This window comes from Anabas testudineus, chromosome 11 (genome assembly GCF_900324465.2).
Source record: "Anabas testudineus chromosome 11, fAnaTes1.2, whole genome shotgun sequence".
Classification (NCBI taxonomy): Eukaryota; Metazoa; Chordata; class Actinopteri; order Anabantiformes; family Anabantidae; genus Anabas; species Anabas testudineus.
This window is the reverse complement of record NC_046620.1, coordinates 20,067,837-20,086,690: the sequence shown is the minus strand read 5'-3', so window position 1 is coordinate 20,086,690 and position 18,854 is coordinate 20,067,837. Positions and strand designations below refer to the sequence as shown.

The window sequence follows — 18,854 nt, the reverse complement described above, 5'->3', positions numbered from 1 at the left end:
TTAATTACATTTCTTTTGACAAAAATTGTGCAGGTTTTTTTCAGATCTGCTGCTCCTATTATTTAGAAGGGGAGTTTAAATGGCTTAATATTGTCAAAAGCACATTTGTTGACTAAAGTTAGTCCTTGCATTAGCATTGGGGAATTGTTGACTTTGCAAAAGCTCTTGTAGCTGCAGAATTACAAATGCCAGGAGGGATTTCCAATTCCCTTTAAGCCACCTCTAGACAAATAGAAGACAGCTGACAAAGTCCTCCTAGAAAACCAACAGACCTTGTTCTCACACTCAAACAAAGGAAATACAAACATGTGTTGAATGCCGCCCAATGGGATGACCAAGGAGAGGTTTGAGTGTATAAAGATATTTTCTAAAATGTGTTGCAAGTTTCCTCCCACAGTGGATGAAAGTCCAAATAACTGTTGCTCCAAAGCGAATGGAACAAGCAAGACCTATTACACACGGGTGTCTTTGTTGATGACTCCTGCTGTATGTAGTTCCTTCACACATACCTTAAGATAAAAGAGTCAATTCAAATAGTGTCATTTGGCAAATGCATGTCTCTAATCAGGAATTAAGACCTTAATAATAATATGGATGTGATGATCGTTTTATTCTGCTGCTACAGACTTTCATTTCTAGCATGCAAATCAGGGGCAGATGGAATTAGCCAAGAAGTGTGTGGGGGTTGAGAGACGTGTCGCTGGGGGTCGACGCCTTTTGTGGAACATAAGTCCCATTTATCCCAAATTAGGACGGGTGCGGTACTGGTTCCCTTTGATGTTCCTCTTGGCGGGGGCCTGGGTGCGGTGCACTGGGGGGAACGGGGCAGATTGCTGGAGCGCAAACAGATGTTCAAGGCTCATCCTTTGAGGTGATGATGAAACGCAGGCACAGTGAGAGTCTGTACATCCCACTGTCAGTCAGTTGACACAGAGACAAGGGCAGGGCCACCGTACCAACAGCAGCAGCTCAGACAGTTTGACCTATATCTGTCTGTGCTATAGTGGAAAGACGCAGTGCATTGCATCAATGAAAAAGCTGTCACGTATATATTTAATGGGTAGTGAAAATTCCCACAGTTGAATACCAGGATTTGGTCATTTGAATAATGTGTACACAGGTTATCATGTCAGCATCCCTTCAATGTCAAATGTCAGTGTTATTTTGTTATTTTTATCTTAGTTGCATCTTTTTGTCTGTTACTCCAGGAATATGACGACGGCTACGGAACAGCTTATGATGACCAAGGATATGAATCATATGACAACAACTACAGTAATCAAGGACAAAAGTAAGTTCTTATTTGTTCCCAAATAATCCTCACTATCAGACTGTCCATTTGAGTCTTCCCACGTCCTTTCTCAAAGTTCTACTGTATGCCAGTGCATAAAATGAAAAGCATAGAGTCTGAATCATTGTGGTGGATTAAATTAAAATCTGTACTAATCAATGTTTTTATAGTAATAACAGAATAAATTACTTGGTGTAATGTCCATATATATTATATATATATATATATATATATATATATATATATATATATATATATATATATATATATATATAGAGAGAGAGAGAGAGAGAGAGAGAGAGAGAGCATTGTCGTTTCACCAGATGTAAGGAAATTCCTTTCAGGTGTTTTGGAGATATTCTGTTAAAAAGAATGGGACAAACATGAGGCCAAAGTGACTTTGACCATTGACCATCAAAATCAAATTATTTCATCCTTAAATCTTGGTGTGTGTGTGTTTGTGAGACATTGCATTCATAACACTACGACAGATGGTTTTACATATAGTTCTTGAAACTAAATAGCAATATCAATATTCTGTGTGATGACATAATTGACATTTACCAGTTATCACATCATATTATATAGCTGATAAATTGGCCAAATGATGGAAACACATTGTAGTAATGCAACAATACAATTGTACAGCACGATAGATTACAGCTTCCAGAATTTAATCAACAATTGAATCAAACATTTTCAACAAAAAATGAGCATTACAACATTCAAGCAGGATAAGACAGTGTTTGAACTAACAACTGATGTACTTGTAAGACACTCAACTCAGTAATGCAACTTTTACTATGTGTTAACGTTATCATGTTTAAGCCGGGGCAAAAACACCACAGTGGCATCACTCCAAAACACTTGAAACAGCCTAAATGGAATGTGATGAAAAATGAAAGTTTGGATGTCTTCTGGTTGTGGACGGCTGGATTATGGTGCGTGAGCTGTTAGGAACCATTTGTGCTCATTTTCTGCGCTGTTTAAAATCTAAAGAACGCTTCCTGTTAATGAAGTGTTTTAGTGAAGTGTGAAATCTCTTGGGTGACCTTTGAGTTGTCCTTTCAGATTTACTGAAAAAAAAGGCTACATTTAACATAGATGTCTTTAAATTCCAAATCAGAATATAAATACAATCAGGCTGATGTAGGAGATTTGAAAAGACTGGATGCAAAGAAGGGTCACTAATTGTTAGTGTAATAGTTATTAAGAAGGCAGTCATTGAATGTAAGAGCTGGAAATGAACCACTCTCTGCAGATTCAGTAACATAATCACTTTTCCTCAGGGGAATTAATTGCAGCTCATTACCTTAAACGTATTATCTTTGTTTTAATCACTCTTAGATATATCTGGCCAAACATGCATTTCGCATGTCAGTGCAAAACAAACAGTATTAGTGGTCCTGCACAGCTAAATGCAGTATATTGATTTTCTTATGTCCCGCTTTCCAAGCCTCACAAGGTCAAAGGCTTTCACTTGTTTGTTGGTGTCCTACTGTATTTTATCAGCGCACAATGTGCTACATTTATGTATACCTGCCTGTGCCACTTCAAAGGAAGAATGATTGTTGTAACGTTTAGTATGTCAAAAATTGGATTGTATTGGCAGCAGCTGCAAAAAAATGAAAACAGACACAGAAGAGAAAAACATTATTCTGTCCCATGGCTTTTGTGAGCAGGGTGGTCGATGTTTTCTTTTGTGGAGGTGTCAGGATGTATGTCACCTAGGCTTCATCCATCTTTTGTGCTATCTCCTTTTTTCTGGGCCAGATCACACACCCACACATCCAGTACACACTCTCCTCTTCCTCCAACACAGCCAGGGATGTATCTTGTTGGTGGTTAGCTGCTGGGAGGGTTGGACGCAGACCCGCCTCGGGAATCTGCGGCTATTTGTTTTAAAAGCAGCGTCTTGAGTGAGGGTGGGGGTGGTTTCGGTGAAGTTGGGAGAAGGCAGAGGGGGTGGGGCTGAGGGTTTGGTGGCAGAGCAGAAGAAAAATGGAGACCATCATGTAAATGCTGGAGGCTGGGTCGGCACAAAGAGATTTTCATGTCTGTTATCTGGCGGGAGACGAAGCAACTAATAAGACCCAGACATCGAAGTCTGTGCCTCCAGAGACAGCTGATTCACTTACTTCTTCCCTTATTTGTGTGTCCTATGTCCTGGATTTGGTTGGAAAGTTACCGCAGGCTGACAGTGTGCATGTGTAGCACATAAGCTTTGTGCAGTATTTCTGTCATACGACCGGCCTGGGATTGATTGAATTTTGACCTTTTTTCCAACACAGGATATATTGCATGACGTGTTCTCTTTGTTTACCCTTTGTTTACTCTTGCAGACAGTACATTAAAATCATATCTAACAATGTAAGACTGTCTAATGCTATTATTTGATTTATCTAAATCTTAAATAATGCAGGAAGAGAATTGACTTAAGTATGTTTATTGCAGACTATAGGTCTCTAGTAGATCACACAGTCTTGCAGTACAGATCCACAGTGATCTGCCTATTACTTTTAATTATTGCACTTAAGACTTCAGCATAAGACTGTGCCATGGCTCCCTCCCTACAGCTACAATCCCATTTAGTTTGTGATGGAAAAAGGTGCATTATTTCCACCCCAAGCCTGAGGAAAGTCATAGCAGGACCCAGCTGCAGCAAGGCCTTAAGGAGAGAGAGAGAGAGAGAGAGAGTGTGTGTGTGTGTGTGTGTGTGTGTGTGTGTGTCTGTGTGTGTGTGTGTGGACAAGAAGTCTCCTAACAATGTTTCTCGCAGCCTAAGGAGCTCCCAGTCACCAATCTCAGCTCTCACTGCGTGGCAGGATTTCAGTTGCCGGAGGATAACAAGCAGAACAATTTACAGTCTCTCTGTCATGGTATTACCCCGATGGCTTATGCTAGAAACAGGCATGCCATTTGTGAACCCGAAGGGGAAGAGAGAGGATGGTTGCTGCTACTCTTAAAAAGACTGTAATACTGCATCGGTGAATTTACCGATACCTTAATTAACTAGAAATATAATTCCACATTGCATGCAATTCATTTAGCTTTGGGTGCTGATCACAGTCTGGCATGTCAGTCAAACAATTAAGTAAGTGTGATACATATTATCTAATTATCATAGATAATATCTTTTATGCACTGTGGGTAAGAAATGTATTGTACACTAATAGAACTGAGAGTTTATTCTGCATTGAATTTAAAACATCTGAACTGACTTGCCTCTTCCATAAACAATCACCACATAAATGACCACATGTCAGTGCTAAATTAATTTGCTGCCATCAGAAAATGATTGGTTTTGACAATAATTATTTAAGTGAAGCAATTGACACTGATTACAACATGTGAAATGAGAATTTGTGTGTCTCAGTTTAATATCATTATGAAAATACAGTATACAGTATATACTGTAGGGCTTTTTGTGTTGCTGACAAGATGACTCATTTCAGAGACAGATCATTCCAGAGACATTACCAATTAAAGGTGCCATGTGGGGTGTTCCAGTAAACATAGGTACAGTTTTGGGATACAGTTTGTTTTATTTATTAACCTTAAATAATTCAGTTTAGTATCAAATAAAAGAAAGAAAAGCAGATGATTCTTGTGCTTTTCCACCAACAGAAAAGAGTTCAGGCTTCATTCATACTTTCATTGCAGATATACAGTGTGGTCCACCTCTTCGGTTGTTATCGTTGGTCTGTTGTTCGCTTCAGTGTGTTTGGTTCTGTGGTTCCTGAACAGAACGGTCTACTATATTCCTTAATGAGATTATTCAAGTAAAATATTCAGGTTCTTTACATTTCTGATTGTCGCTGCCCAATAGTGGGCAAATCATTACTGTTAATCTTTGTCATGTTAAATTTATACAGTGCACAAAAAACAAATGTGATGAGACACCCTGTGTAACTCTGCTTTACACGTTCTGTTGCACCGGACAGCGAGACTTGAGTAATTTAGACATGATTAGGAAGCCAAATACGGCATTCACAACATTATGACACAAGACCTAAGCTAAAAAGTTTTTAGTATTTAAATGCCCGGAGGATATTTCACAACATTTACATCTTTCAGGATAGAGCTGAAGGCTGGGGAAAAGCATGTGGAAGCTACCACCGCATGGCAACCATGGCATTCAGTCTGCATGCTCGGAGATCACAGTCCCCTCTCACCGTGTTTATACAACATAGCACTGAGCTGTCATCTTTTCTGGAGAGGCTGCACAGAGCTTCGTCTCAGGAGAGTTCTTGGAAGCCACCGCGGTTAGGTACCAATCAAGAGCTAAGGTCAAGGAGGCTGCTTGTATGGAGACCAGCTTTAATTTTATTAGCAGAGAGAAGGTGTCGTCTCTGTAGGGAAATGAGAAGGATGGCAGCTGTGGCACAGCTCTGGCTGGACACTTGGAGAGGTCACGATGAGGCCATATCCTGTAGCTCGAGGGCAATCAAAGCATTATTTCATACTTGACACCTCAGAGACTGCCGGCCACTGACATCTCACACCTTCACTTGCACTTTGCTTTGCTATGCTACATCCTAGGCTGGATCCCAGAGGCCTGCGGGTACAAGGATAGCTGTGTGACAGTGTTTCAAGGGGCAGGCACATCCCTAATGAATAACTGTAACTCATAGTGCAAGATATGGGCACAGTACGGCTGGATTTTTAATGATATCGCAATTAAATGAATACTTGAGCCTCCAAAAGTACCTAAACCAGCCTCAACGCACACACAAACCTACAGTGTGAATGTACTTAACTTTCTGGCTTGTTAGAAATTTTACACTGGTAAATGCAACAAAAAAACTTGAGAGCTGAGTACAGACAACAAGCTGTGAATACTGAAGTAGGAGCTGGAAGTTTATTATCTCTCTATTTCATATTTATGGTGCTGCCGGTGGCGAGCTGTGCTGTGGTCGTCAGGGTGGTAGTAATAAATGGAAAAGCTGGTGCTGTTGGTAGTAGGATAAAAGTTGGCTACAGTTCTGGGGTACAATAAGTGTAGTAGGCCTACATGGTTGTATCACAATCACTTTATGTTAACTTAACAGTGTAGAAGCTGCAGGAAGATCTCTGTCAGAACCAGCTCATAGTGCCACTACGAGCTTTGATCAGTCAATACAGGCAAGATTTATAAATTCACAACATATAAACAGTGGTACATTTGTGTGGTGCAAACATCTGTCTGTGGAGATTACATTCGCTAACCGCCAGAGTCAAAAAATAGATTTGATTGGTTAAAAAACAAAAGGGAGCCTGGGGTGATGCACATCCTACAGTCAGTGTGGTTGAATGTTAGAACATTAGTGAATGACAGACGTCAAAAACGACCACGAGAATCTAGAACCAGCAGTGAGCAGCAGGTGGAGTGTTTTTATTTTCATGGTTAAAGCTACAGTATGCAACTTGAACTAGTGCTAACATTAGACTCAAAATCAATCCACTCTGCTCCACTCTGCTCCACTCATCCCTCTCTCTCCTGCTCTGCTCTGCTACTATGCTTTTCTGCCATTTTCTACACACTGCCAATTAACATTAGGCAAAAGGTAAAGAATAATGTTTAGGTTTGTTGACACTTCAAGACTAAAGATTAGATTAACATGAAGTCTTGAGAATAAATCCAACAACAGTCTTGTGTAGCTGAACTAGAGACATCGGATGTCAGAACTGGTTTTAGTAACATAGACATGACAGTTTTCCTCTTTAAGCAGATAAACGTGGTTTATAACCATTAGGACTTTAAAGTGACCGTGCTGATGTCATGGCAGACCAGTTATTTTATTCAGATTCACGTCTGCTGTCCTCATGGTCGTAGTCTAATGGGTTTTGTAATATGGGAGCGTTGTACGATGTGTCACTGCTGTAGTCTTTGCAGCGTGTTAAATTGTAGGCCTTGTAAAGCATTTGATTGGTCCGTCTTTGGGATCGCTACTACTACGAAGCATGCTTTTTGTGTCGGAGCCCTAAGGCAGACAACACCCATTTAGTACAATGCGGTGTGTTTTTTATTCTTAGTAGAGAATGTTTGCTGTCTCCCACTGAAACGCCTGCGGTAGCTTCACAGACGCCAGGTACCTAGATGTTGTTTTCAAGGTAGACAGCTTGTCAAGATGAGTGACGGGTACCGTGGCGGGAATTAGACCATCTGAGGGAAAGGAGGCTGGGATTTACACCACTCTCTCTGTCTCAAGACAAAAAAAGTCACATGTTTAATGCAACTTCAATAAGACATAACAACACAGAACCCAGAGAGTCGCAATGTAACAACCCAAACATGTCTCCAGATGATAGATTTTAAAGAATACTGTGGACTGACTTGACTTTTAGTGTTTTTCCTGAAGGAGGATTTCATGTACTTTCCATAAAAGCAGGTAAGTAACATAAATGGTTTGCTCAAAAGCAGAAAGAACACTCATTTGTACAGTCAAATCCTTGCCGTAGGCCATTTTGTCACTCTTTGTGGCTCTTCAGCAGGGGTCAGCAGTGGAGCTAGCTTTGCAATCAGCCACCACATTTGAGCAATCACCAGTGTATCCATAAGTAGGATTTCCATTTGAAATGATGTGAGCTTCGTTTTGTACTAAATGGTGGAAAAAAGCAGTGCATTTTCATTTTCATTGTATTGTTGTCTGTGGAAATCACCACTGAGCCAGTATAATCAGAGCATTCAGTGTGGAGCTTTTTTTTTTTTTTTCTTTCAGCATTTTGCTTTTTCAACCTTGTGCCAAAAGAGAGAACGAAAAACATGATTACATCAGGAGCATTTTTGTTCTCGAGTATTTTCCTTAAGTATTCACAGCCATGATCAATTTAAGCGTGCAATATGCAAGAAAGAGGAAACACAAAGAAAGCAGCCTCTCCCTACATCAGATCAGTGCGGTGTTACCTCTACACCCCTCCCTAACGCCCTATTAGATTTTTTTCAAATATATCACAGAGGGCTGGAAGAGTAATGGCGATGTAAGAAAACAAAGTCCACTAGGGACGTGTACTACATCATTCAGATTTAACACTGCCATCTGTTTTTCTGTTGCCCAGGAACGACAACATCAGTGCTTAAGACAGAGCATTTACTGAGATGACAGATGCATTAGAGAGGCAGGGTCTTTACCTGTGGAAAAGTAGACCTTGAATCAGATGTCTGATGAAAGAGACACACTTATCTAATAGGTGTCGTGCTTGCCTATTATGGTACACGCTGTGTTTTAGACAGGTGTTTTTTTTTCTCTCTCTCTCTTTCTGTTCTTCTTCTTGTTCAGTGAAGCTGAGGGAGGCACAAAGCAGTGGACACCTTCTGCTAATGAATGTCAAATCAAAAGCTGACCTATTTAGAAAGTCAAAGCACTTTTACACCTATGACAGGGCAATATCTCAAGTGAGATCTAACCACCCCAGGCAACTCATCCCATACTTGTGTTCATGCTGCCGGCTGTGCATTTCTGACTGGGCGAAGCTGTGATTTGGGATCAGTCATAATAAATGTAGGAAATACAGGAATATAACTTTTACTCTTTTTTTGTTTTTTGGTTTTGGTTTGTTTTTCCTCTTTAGCTCATACTACCTTACTATTCTTTCTTTTGTTTCTTTCTTGCAGCCTGATATATGCGAATGAAGCCATTGATTTTAGTTGCCATGTTTATGAAATTGACCTAAAGTACATACATTCTCAGATTTAGCTAAATGGGCAGTCGCTTGATCAGGATGACAATCATGACAGTATAAATGAAAATGTGAAACATTCAAACCTGTAAGTATCCAGACCAAAAACTACAATATGAAGAACGAAGAAAAACACTGAAAAGCACAGGTTAGGCATAAAATACAAGACATTTTCTAAATAACTGGATATCCCTTGGTTCAGATTGAAGATAAAAGAATCAAAAAACTTTGATAATCCCAGAGGGAAATTGCTTTGCCTTTTTACAGCCGATCTGTGTGCAGAAAGAAAGGAAAGAACCAGAAACAGAAATACAATAATAACACAAATACAAATAAAGAGAATGAAGACATTCTGAAGATGAAGAAAAGAGGTTTAGAGTAGTGAGGGCAGGAGTGCAGTGCAATAAACAGTGGTGATAAAGTGAAATAATGACAGAAATAAATAGGCATTATCAACATGTGCAGCTGCGGTGATGCAGTTGTAATCGGTCATAATAGGACATGATTCTTTTGCATTGCACACAGGTATTGTATCAAATGTTTTATGTGTTGCAATATGGCCGAACAACATAACAAAATCCAAAAACCACCAGCATGAAGTGGAAGGAAAGTGACACAGGTCAAAGTTTGATCCTCGCCGGATCTGTTGCTAGTTGTTTTCTTGAAATAAGTCAGGGGCAGATCTGGCAACATTGCTCACCTGCACCCTTACTATTAGTGTTATGCACTGAAAATGATTACTACAGTATTATTTAAAAGGTCATTTGTAGTTAGTATGCTAACATTTCACATGCATACACTGATCGACACTTGCACCACAGGGCATCAAAGATGAAGCAGACTTTTACCAGAGTCTTTGACCTTCGGCAAGTGGCTCAAAAGTCACCGCTCTCTGTAATTGAGGAGAGAAAGTTACTACAAGGAGAGGTTGTGTAGCAATATTGATGAAATGTCACCTCAAAAATTAGAGGCGCCTAACAGCTTTTGTTGCACTCTTCTCCTTTGTGCAAAAAGGAAGTGTGCCGTGGCAGCTACTGTTATTGGTGGTTTCTGCCCTTAGTAAAAGAGAAACTTCCAGAGCTAAGTGGAGAACTGTGTTTTACTTTACAGGAATCTTGGCTTTCCCTTTTTCGTGCGGTAAACATAGTGAAAAGAAATTATGGGAAAAATGTTGACAGTCTACACAGCATGTGAGCAAACCTCTGAAATAGTGCTGGCGGTGCTGTGTAGCATCCTGGTTTGTGCTATTTGGATGTTTTTTTATTGTTGAATGTAACAGAGGTGTACAGGAGAGCCCACGAGCATCCAGTATTTCATATACATCACAATATGTCTGCAAGCACCTGTGAATTGGGGCAAATTGATTTTCTGACATTAAAAAAAAATAGATGTTTATTTCGAAGGCAACCTCTCTGGAATACACCCCTGCATTTTAGCATAGTGTGAAATCTAATTATTTAGTATCCTGTCAGGTCTTGTCTCGGGGTACACAACATGACAAGCCACAACATGCATTCAGTTGTCACGTGTCTCTCCGTCCCCCCCTCTCTTCTGTCTCGCTCTCACGCTCTTTCTCTCTCTGTCTGTCGGCCAATGAGTGGTGTCAAGGATATTCCAGAGACTTGACATCCATGGCAGATGCATGGTGGCACCTCAGCCGCAAGGGCTGTCTGGAAACCTCACGCTCAGAGCAACAGCAGCTGGCCTCACTTCTTGAAGGGAGACTACATTAGCTCTGGGGAAAAGCCTTGTTTGCTCCTGCTGGCTTGGCATTGTTTGTAGTTGAATTATAAACTGTGTAAAATTTATGCTAAGCCTAACTTAAGGCACATGACTCTTTAGGGAGCTGTCTCATGTCTCATTGAGCCACTGCAGTGCTCTTAAACATCCTCCCACTGTCTTCTATTGGTCATGTCTTCTTGTTCATTCCTACAATGCATTGTTGCAGACAACAATAATAACTAATCAGTTTGTCATGTTGCTGTTGTTAAGAGACATTATCAGTGTTGGGGAAGCTGCCAAACGAATGTATGGTTTATGGCATAGTTATAGGCATATTTTCCCACATACTTTTACTGGTGCTAAGCTGGGCAGAAACATTTACGGTGCATAATTGTGATTCCTCCAGCACAATACAATGGACATAAATCATTTTGGTTTTAGAGCTTAACACATCACAGTTGCATTTAAAAATATATCTAATAAGGTTTCCAGGTTTTATGTAAGACATTACTCGGGATAGATAGATGGACTGGAACTAGTTTCTATGGAAGAAATTCTGACAGTGTGGCTTATTTAGAGTAACTCTATAGAATAATCTGAACAGCTGAATTACAGTGACATTTTTTAAACACAGCTATGCTAATGTAAAACAACCAACCACTTTTTTATTTTACTGGAAAATATAAAAAGATTAATAAAAAAAATGCACGTGAAGATGAATAATCCCCACAGAGGTGCAACCACAGGCTGACCCACAGCTGCCCATCACCCTAATTGTTCAGCTCTTAAATGTGAAATTAGAATATAAAATGACAAATGTGTCCATATACTGTTCAAAACACTGAAACAAACAAGAAGAGGAGCAAATGAGTACATTTAAATCTCGTGTTCATAGTTTACTTAAAACCTTCACCCACCGTTGACTGGTTTTAGTATTTTAGTATTGTATGTGTGTGTTTCATGTTGGATTGTACCATCTGAAACGTACAGTGGGCCAGACCATAACTGGATCTACCTGGTACAATCAATTTTAAAAAATAAAATATAAACAGAGCTGCTATGTTACTGCGATAGAGGGGTACAGAAATTACATGACACCCCATGTAATTTTTTTCTAGATCCACTCCTGTAAGGCAGAAACAGCTCCGAGAAAATCAGACTTAGTAGTAGACTGAATTTGTAGAAATTGATGGATGCTCCAAGCTGATGTAATTTGATAAATGAGTCTGACACTGACTCTGAGACTGTGGTTTGGCTTTTTACAATTACACCACATCAAGCTACTCTATTACAGTGACAAGAGTAAAGTGTTCTTCGTTACTTCCACTCTGGTGTGTCATTGCTGTCACCTCCTTGCCCTCAGCAGTCAGGCAGTGTTGATGTGGTGTTGGGGCTTTGGATGGTGCCTTCAGCTCTCTAATCCGGAGAGCAGAGAGGTGCTGCTGTCGCTGACAGACTGACTGACAGGCAGGCGGAGAGGACCCAGCTGTGATGGCTCTTGTCGGCTCAGTGGCAACCTTATGATGAATTGCCTCTCCTGAATGATAGCACTGTTACTGAATGATACTGACGCAGGATTGTTCTGTCAGCATCTCACCGCCGACCGCAAATAAAGAAATAAATAAAGAAGCGAGAAATGAACCGCTATGCAACTTGCCTCCCCATCTTTTTATTTTTCATTAAAGTTGCCACCTCTCATAGATCTCCATATGCACTGATATGGAACTGGAAGTTTGGCAGATATACAGTGAAGAAAATTGCCTTGTAGAATCGCGAATGTGGCCAAACTTTTGCGTGATTGAAAGCTGCCTCTTGTTTGTTTTTAACTTTTCTACACAAAGCAATAGCGGCAAAAACACTTCCTGCTGCATAAATGAGTCTATATGTGATCTTAATTAATATCACTTTTATGTTCTAATATCATACAGAAAATAATTTATATTGCATTTATTTGCTGATCATTTGTTTAATGCAGAATCAATGATTTTAACATTATTCCTGTTCTGCTTACAGCTCAGATGACTACTATGAATATGGACACAGTGGGGAATCATATGAATCATATGGTGAGTTACTGTCCTCTCTTTCTCCATTCTCATCAATTGTGTGATCAGTATGTTTGAAGTACTTTATTCTCAATTCAAAGCTTTGACATCTTCAGTTCTTTCAACTGAATAGGTGGGAACAATCCCACTTCAAATCTAACTAACTAATATCAAACTTATGGTTCAGTTTCAGTCTTAACTAAACTAACTAAAGAAAATCCCCCTACAAATTGTGTTCTAACTCAGTAGTTGTGAAATGATTTGTTAAGGTGCGATTTCTTCAGTAATAAACCATTTTCTATTGCAGTTCATATAATAATTTTTAAATATTGTTGGACAAAATATGTATGACCTCTACAAATATTATTTTGTTTGTGCCAAACAGGGTCACTCACTGCAATCGCCTTAACAGAACACCATGTTTAAGGCCACATAAAATGGGCCTTTAATGTGTAGAGGGAATTTGTGTGTCTGAAATGAGCTGTAAATGGCTCCAATTGACAGTTCAAGTCAACAGCTCTCAGATAATGTTCAACAATACTGTGTCAGCTTTTGACAAGATGCTTGAAGAAGTGGGCCAATGTCACACTGCTGCACGGTGCACAAAAACGATAGTAGAGCTAATATACAGAATGTGGTTTGCTGTAATACGCTGCTGCTCAGCTGAGGGTTGATCCTTTCTAAGTAATGCATGTGTACTACAAACAGGAAAAGATGATATAATACATTTTATAGTACTCTTTATTTCTCCAAAGCAAAACTATTTCAGCAGTTATGCTGCAAATAAACTCCAGTGTTATAGCTACAGTGAACTGAATTTGAATTTGTGTGTTTCCGTCAGTTGATCTCACCTTGAACCAAAGTTTTATGTTATCTCTCAGATTAGATTACTGTAATATGTATTGTATGAAAATAGTTTTAACATGTTTTAATTAACTAATCAGTCACTTTTTAATTATACAATGCATCATTTCTTGTAAAAGGGATTCATGTTGCATATTTTGAAAGTGGTTTGCTGGGTTTGTTCTGATAAGATGTTTTTCCTTTTTAAGATGTACTGGACGTAAAAGCACTTATTTGGCGAAACAGGGGGACAAATGACCATTATATACTAGTATTATAACAGTTCTAAATACAAACCTCTGCAGTCTTTTGTTTTGGTTCAGAGTTTGGAGTGTAGGCCATCTATGGTGGAAATAAGGCTAAACAAATAAAAACTTTCCCAACTTTTCTGACCACACAAGTGGAGAAACAAAGCATCAACTCATTAGAGTGCTGCATACATGCACATAAAATAAAAACTGCTGCCACATGGGTCACACAGAAAAAAAGGTGACAGTTCAAATGAAACAGGTAAACAGCGTTGATGTGCATCCTTGTTCTCGAAACACAAGGTTACCTTGGTCTGTTTCTTCAAAGTGACTGTCAGTGAAAGGGTGACAGGTTTAATTAAGGGGTATTGTCTATGTGCTGCCAACAGAGAGCCTGAACACAGGGGGAAAAAAACAAACCTTTGTGAGCCTCAGCTCTAGGGAAGCCTGAGCGCTGGCTGAAGATCAGACAAAGGGTGCCATCGATACTGGCACTTTCACATTGACAGTACCACGGGGTGAACAGGGGCTGATTTGGGCTAATGGTAATTGTGACCTTTCTGCTGGGAGCCACTAAACGGGTCCTTTTCAAGTAGCTATTTGATCCTCTCATTCAATTATCTGAGATGCATCCTTCCAGGTGAAAGTCAAGCTTCTTGCCGTGAGTTGCTGTTTGCATTCACAGCTTGAAACGGGGCTTTTGTTATTAAGAGCTGCATCGATACCAGGAATTCAAAGTGCTCCCAACTTTGTGCTCGCATTATTTCCATCTAATGGAGTATATTTACAATATTTGCATAGAGCTTGAAAGACTTGTTGTGAATGAATGATTCAAGTATAACGTCTCAGTAATCACTCGCCATCTGTTTCTTTTCTTTTCTTCTTAATCAGGTCAGGAAGAGTGGGCAAACAATCGCAACAAGGCACCGTCGGCACGAACCACCAAGGGAGTGTACAGAGATCAGCCATACTCCAGATATTGAACTGTTTATACAACCCGCACCTGAGTCCTCATGGCTGTTTCAACCCAAGTAATGGATTTTTTATGGACGCTCCCACCTTTTTAGAATTGAAAACTAAACATAGTACAAATGAAATGGTGATAGCGAGACACTGAATAAGTAAAAACTGTGTTTCAAATATGGCTTTCCCCCTATGATCAAAATATACTCCCACTGGGTAAGATGTGTAAAGCAATTAAGGTAATCTATCCTGTCCTCTAGGAGAAATCGACTGGATGTTGAGATTAAGAAAGTCTTCATAGGACATTAAGTTTCTCTATCAGCTATGTGATTGTGAAGAATGACATTGTATCAAGCTGTTTTACTCGTAGTGATTAGTGAATCACTATAAGCGGTCCGATACAATGTTTCTACACAGCTGCCAGTGCAACTTAATTTATCACCCTCTATTCTCAAAACTTTGAACTGCGTGGTTGATCACTTTCAAATGTAGTAGCTTAGTTCTAGGAAAGTGCAGTAGTGTAGATCTTTTTCTGAGGGGTAATTGGTGAAATTGTGTCCCGTGTAAATGAAACATTTACCCACAAAAAGACAAGAGTCATACTGTATACATATTGTATTGCTGTTTCCTCCTTTTTGTAAAATAATAGTTCCTTAGTGTTAAAGGGCTTATAAAAGCATGGTGTGCAACTGTGGATATTGACCTGTGTCTGCTGTTTTATTATGAAAAGCCTATGTAGTTGTGTTCATTAATTATGCCCCTAAACACCCACTTTAATACATCAATAAATAGCCACTCATACTTTATGTACACCGATCAACCAGAGCTACAAAACAGTCCAGGAGCTTTGTAATTTTTGTGATTGATTTTAAATGCTCTAATTAAGTAATTTTGATGTCCAATTTTGATTTAAAACAAGCTACTTTTCTGACTTTGCAGGCATAATAATTTTATGATACTAAATCACACGCTAGTGGGTTGGTAATCATTTCCATCTAGACATTTGTTCAACAATATTGATTTTGAGCTTATGTAAGCCCTTTAATATTTTCCTCTTTGTTGATGCTGAATAAACATTTTGAAAGAAAACACTTGTGTTTGAGAGAATAATTATGGACACTAAAAAAAGACTCATAATTTAAACTAACAAACCCAAAAGAAAAAATGTCAGAGAAGTTTGGAATATTTAGCAAACACACAGAAGCCTGGAATAATTTGAAATACAGTGGATACCTTCCTAACTCAGTGATAAACTCAATAAAACATCATATGTTCCAGCTTAAAATCCAAAGTGATAGTAAGAAAGCATTAGCAAAAATACTTAGAGTGTCAACAGCAAATGGCAGTTTGTGACCTTGTTGACGACCTTGGTAATCTGATAAGAATGGCTTCCTGTTTGTATTCGAACGCCCTGTGATGCATTTTGTATGAAATCTCTCCGACTGAGATTTAGAGGATTTAGCGATAAGGACAGTGCCACTCTTGAAACTCTATCCACTCTGTTTGTTCATATAATGCGATGTGAAGCCAACGCTGATCACGTCAAGCATCATCAGTAAACACACATTAACTTTCTGAGTGTTTACCCTGACAGAAACGTCTCGTAGCACCGCACCAAAGCCTCCTTGACCTCCTCTAGGCCTTGTTCAGTCCCGTACGGGAGGAAGGGGGGGTGGTGGGGGTGGATTTGCTCTCTCTTCTTGTTTTGCTCTTTCTGTTTCCTCCGGTCATGTGACCCTCTCCTAGTCGTTTAAAGAGCCTGCCTTTGCCCCGTCCATTAAAGAGACTCTAAATGACCCCCAGCTGACCTCCGCAGAGAGAGGATGGCAGTAGCTGTTTAAAAAGACCTCCGTCCCACAAGGTAAACAACCCGACCCAGTTTAACCTCTTCCCTAACGTAGTTGCTCATAAACCCTCTCTAAACTTTAATGTAACATGTTTGCCTGTCTGTTAAGTCCGTAATCTATCCACAACTTGCAATAATTAGATTTCTGTAACAAAAACACTGTAAAAAAGTTTGATAAACGGCAGTAATATTTCAACAAAATGTGTAGTGAAATAACTTTATCCTAAGACTTTGATAAACTATATCCTCTGTTACAACCATTGAACCATAAAATATGATCTGTCTTGATATTCTTTTATTATATATGAAGCTGTATATATGTTTCACATAGTCATACTGCTATTTATATTCCTTTCTAGGTCAGTGTCCCAGCTATTCCAGGCCATCAATCCTTTTACCTCACTGGTTCTAAAGGTATGTTCATTTTTTCTGCATGTGTTTACGATGATGTGTTGTTTCTAAACACTGAAACTTTCTAAAATGATGGGGGCAAATTGAGAAAAATAAACGTCAAAGAGATTTTGACAAGATAAGAAAACAAAATGTGTGTGTTTCTGATATCTAACTTCTTTTATTTATCACAATATGGCACAAAAAGGTAGGATCCAAAGGACCTTTGGAGATTCCTGAATATGTAGTATTATTGATATTAACTAAAGAAGTATAATGAATTAAATAAAGATGTTAAAGGTTTTAACATTATAATATACAGATCTACGGGGTCAAATAAGACTAAAAAAATATGCCACTGTTGAACCTAGCAGCTCGTTTGAATCCTTAAATTGTTTGCAATTAAAATTAGGATCTTCAAACCTTTCAGAAAGATTTTAAAACAAAATGGGAAATATCTTATTATCATCAGATATATATGATAATTCACATCAATAGGTTGAACAGTGCAGCATTAGCAGGCCAGTGATGGAGTCAACAAATTTGTCCTCATAAAAACATTATTATCATTATTATTATCCTGAGTTATGGAGTCAAAATATTTAGATCTTCCAGGTTAGATGTGATTCTTTAGCATTCTTCAAAATGAAAATGTTGTTTCAAGATAAGTGATCCTGTGTGTGCAGTATGCAGTAGCAGGCAGTTATCTTAGGTTTATGGTAATGAGGTGGTAAGCTAAAGCAAGAGTTAGGAGCAGTCTCCTCACAGCCTCACAGAGGAAGAAGTGACCTTAAGAGACAATGTCAAATGATGCTCTAACCTGTTTGGGTGTCAAATTGAAAACCCATGGCAAGTACAAAATGAAACATCAAATATTAATGCGTCTTCAAGGAAACTTGACGTTCTCTTGACAGGTTTAAATGCTGAAAATAGTTTCCAGAGCTCTTCTTCAGTGTTGCCTCTAGTCTGCAAGTTCTATCTCAGCTACCTTTTCACAAGCCCTTACCCAACAAATGCTCTGTCTCACTTTGTGCCTGTGCAATTAGTGTATAAGATCACTCTGTGTCATCTGAACCATAACAGGGTCCTTGTTGCTGCAGCTCCACAATGACACCCTGTGCTTGAATTAAGCGGAGAAATGTACTGCCTGAGTGATTGCGTTAGCCAAAAAAACCTTGAAGTGGCTTCAGATAACACAATGAGAGAAAGGACAATTCTAAACAATGTAATTCTCTGCTTTTCTTTCTCATTCTTGCTGCAGCTCATGTCCTTCCTTCTTTTCTTTACAGACATCCAAGCCCCAAACAACATCAAACCGAATCACGAAAAGGCTGTTCAATTTCACTTTTGGCCAAGTGGAGGACTTTCAAATTTTCACAGTCTGGACTGAATTCTGTGGGGGACGAGATGAAGTGACCTACTGAGATGCTGAAAAGGGGGGGAAAGATAATGCATGTATCACACATCATCATTCTCCAGAGAAAGGGAGGGAGAGAGGAGGCCCGTGAGGCAAATGGAGTTCCTCATCCTCTGGGACGATCTGTCGGAGAATATTTCCTTCAGAGCTTCACCAGCTCTGTATACATTTTACATACACGCAGGGATGCTCTGAACTGACAGTGAACCTGCCCTCCGTCTTTCCAGATTCCGATGGTGGTTAGAGGGGATGTGTCTACCTCTTACAATGACAATATTTTGGACGATAAATACATAAATAATGCAACATGCTAGGGGAATGACATAATATTTCTGGCAGAGACACTTCTAATCTCATTTTGTTGTGCTCATTAGCTCATACCCAATCAATTCCAGTGAATAAATAATTCACTAAGTGCCTTCTTGTTGCA

At 39.3% G+C, this 18,854-nt stretch overlaps 1 protein-coding gene across 2 annotated transcripts in view; it reads left to right on the top strand.

Annotated features, from left to right (window-relative positions):
- khdrbs3 (KH domain containing, RNA binding, signal transduction associated 3) overlaps positions 1-18,323 on the top strand; it is an 89,773-nt gene extending 71,450 nt beyond the window's left edge. The window contains exons 7-11 of one of the 2 annotated variants that reach the window (XR_003298058.1): positions 1,209-1,291; positions 12,686-12,738; positions 14,700-14,839; positions 16,977-17,031; positions 18,297-18,323. Coding sequence is in view for 1 of the 2 variants with exons in the window: in XM_026349086.1 (XP_026204871.1) it covers positions 1,209-1,291; positions 12,686-12,738; positions 14,700-14,791 (228 nt within the window). In the remaining variant the exon portion in view is untranslated. Of the gene's footprint in view, positions 1-1,208; positions 1,292-12,685; positions 12,739-14,699; positions 15,837-16,976; positions 17,032-18,296 lie in introns of those variants that run through there. The other variant, XM_026349086.1, reaches the window with a different exon arrangement.
- Positions 18,324-18,854: the final 531 nt, after the last annotated feature.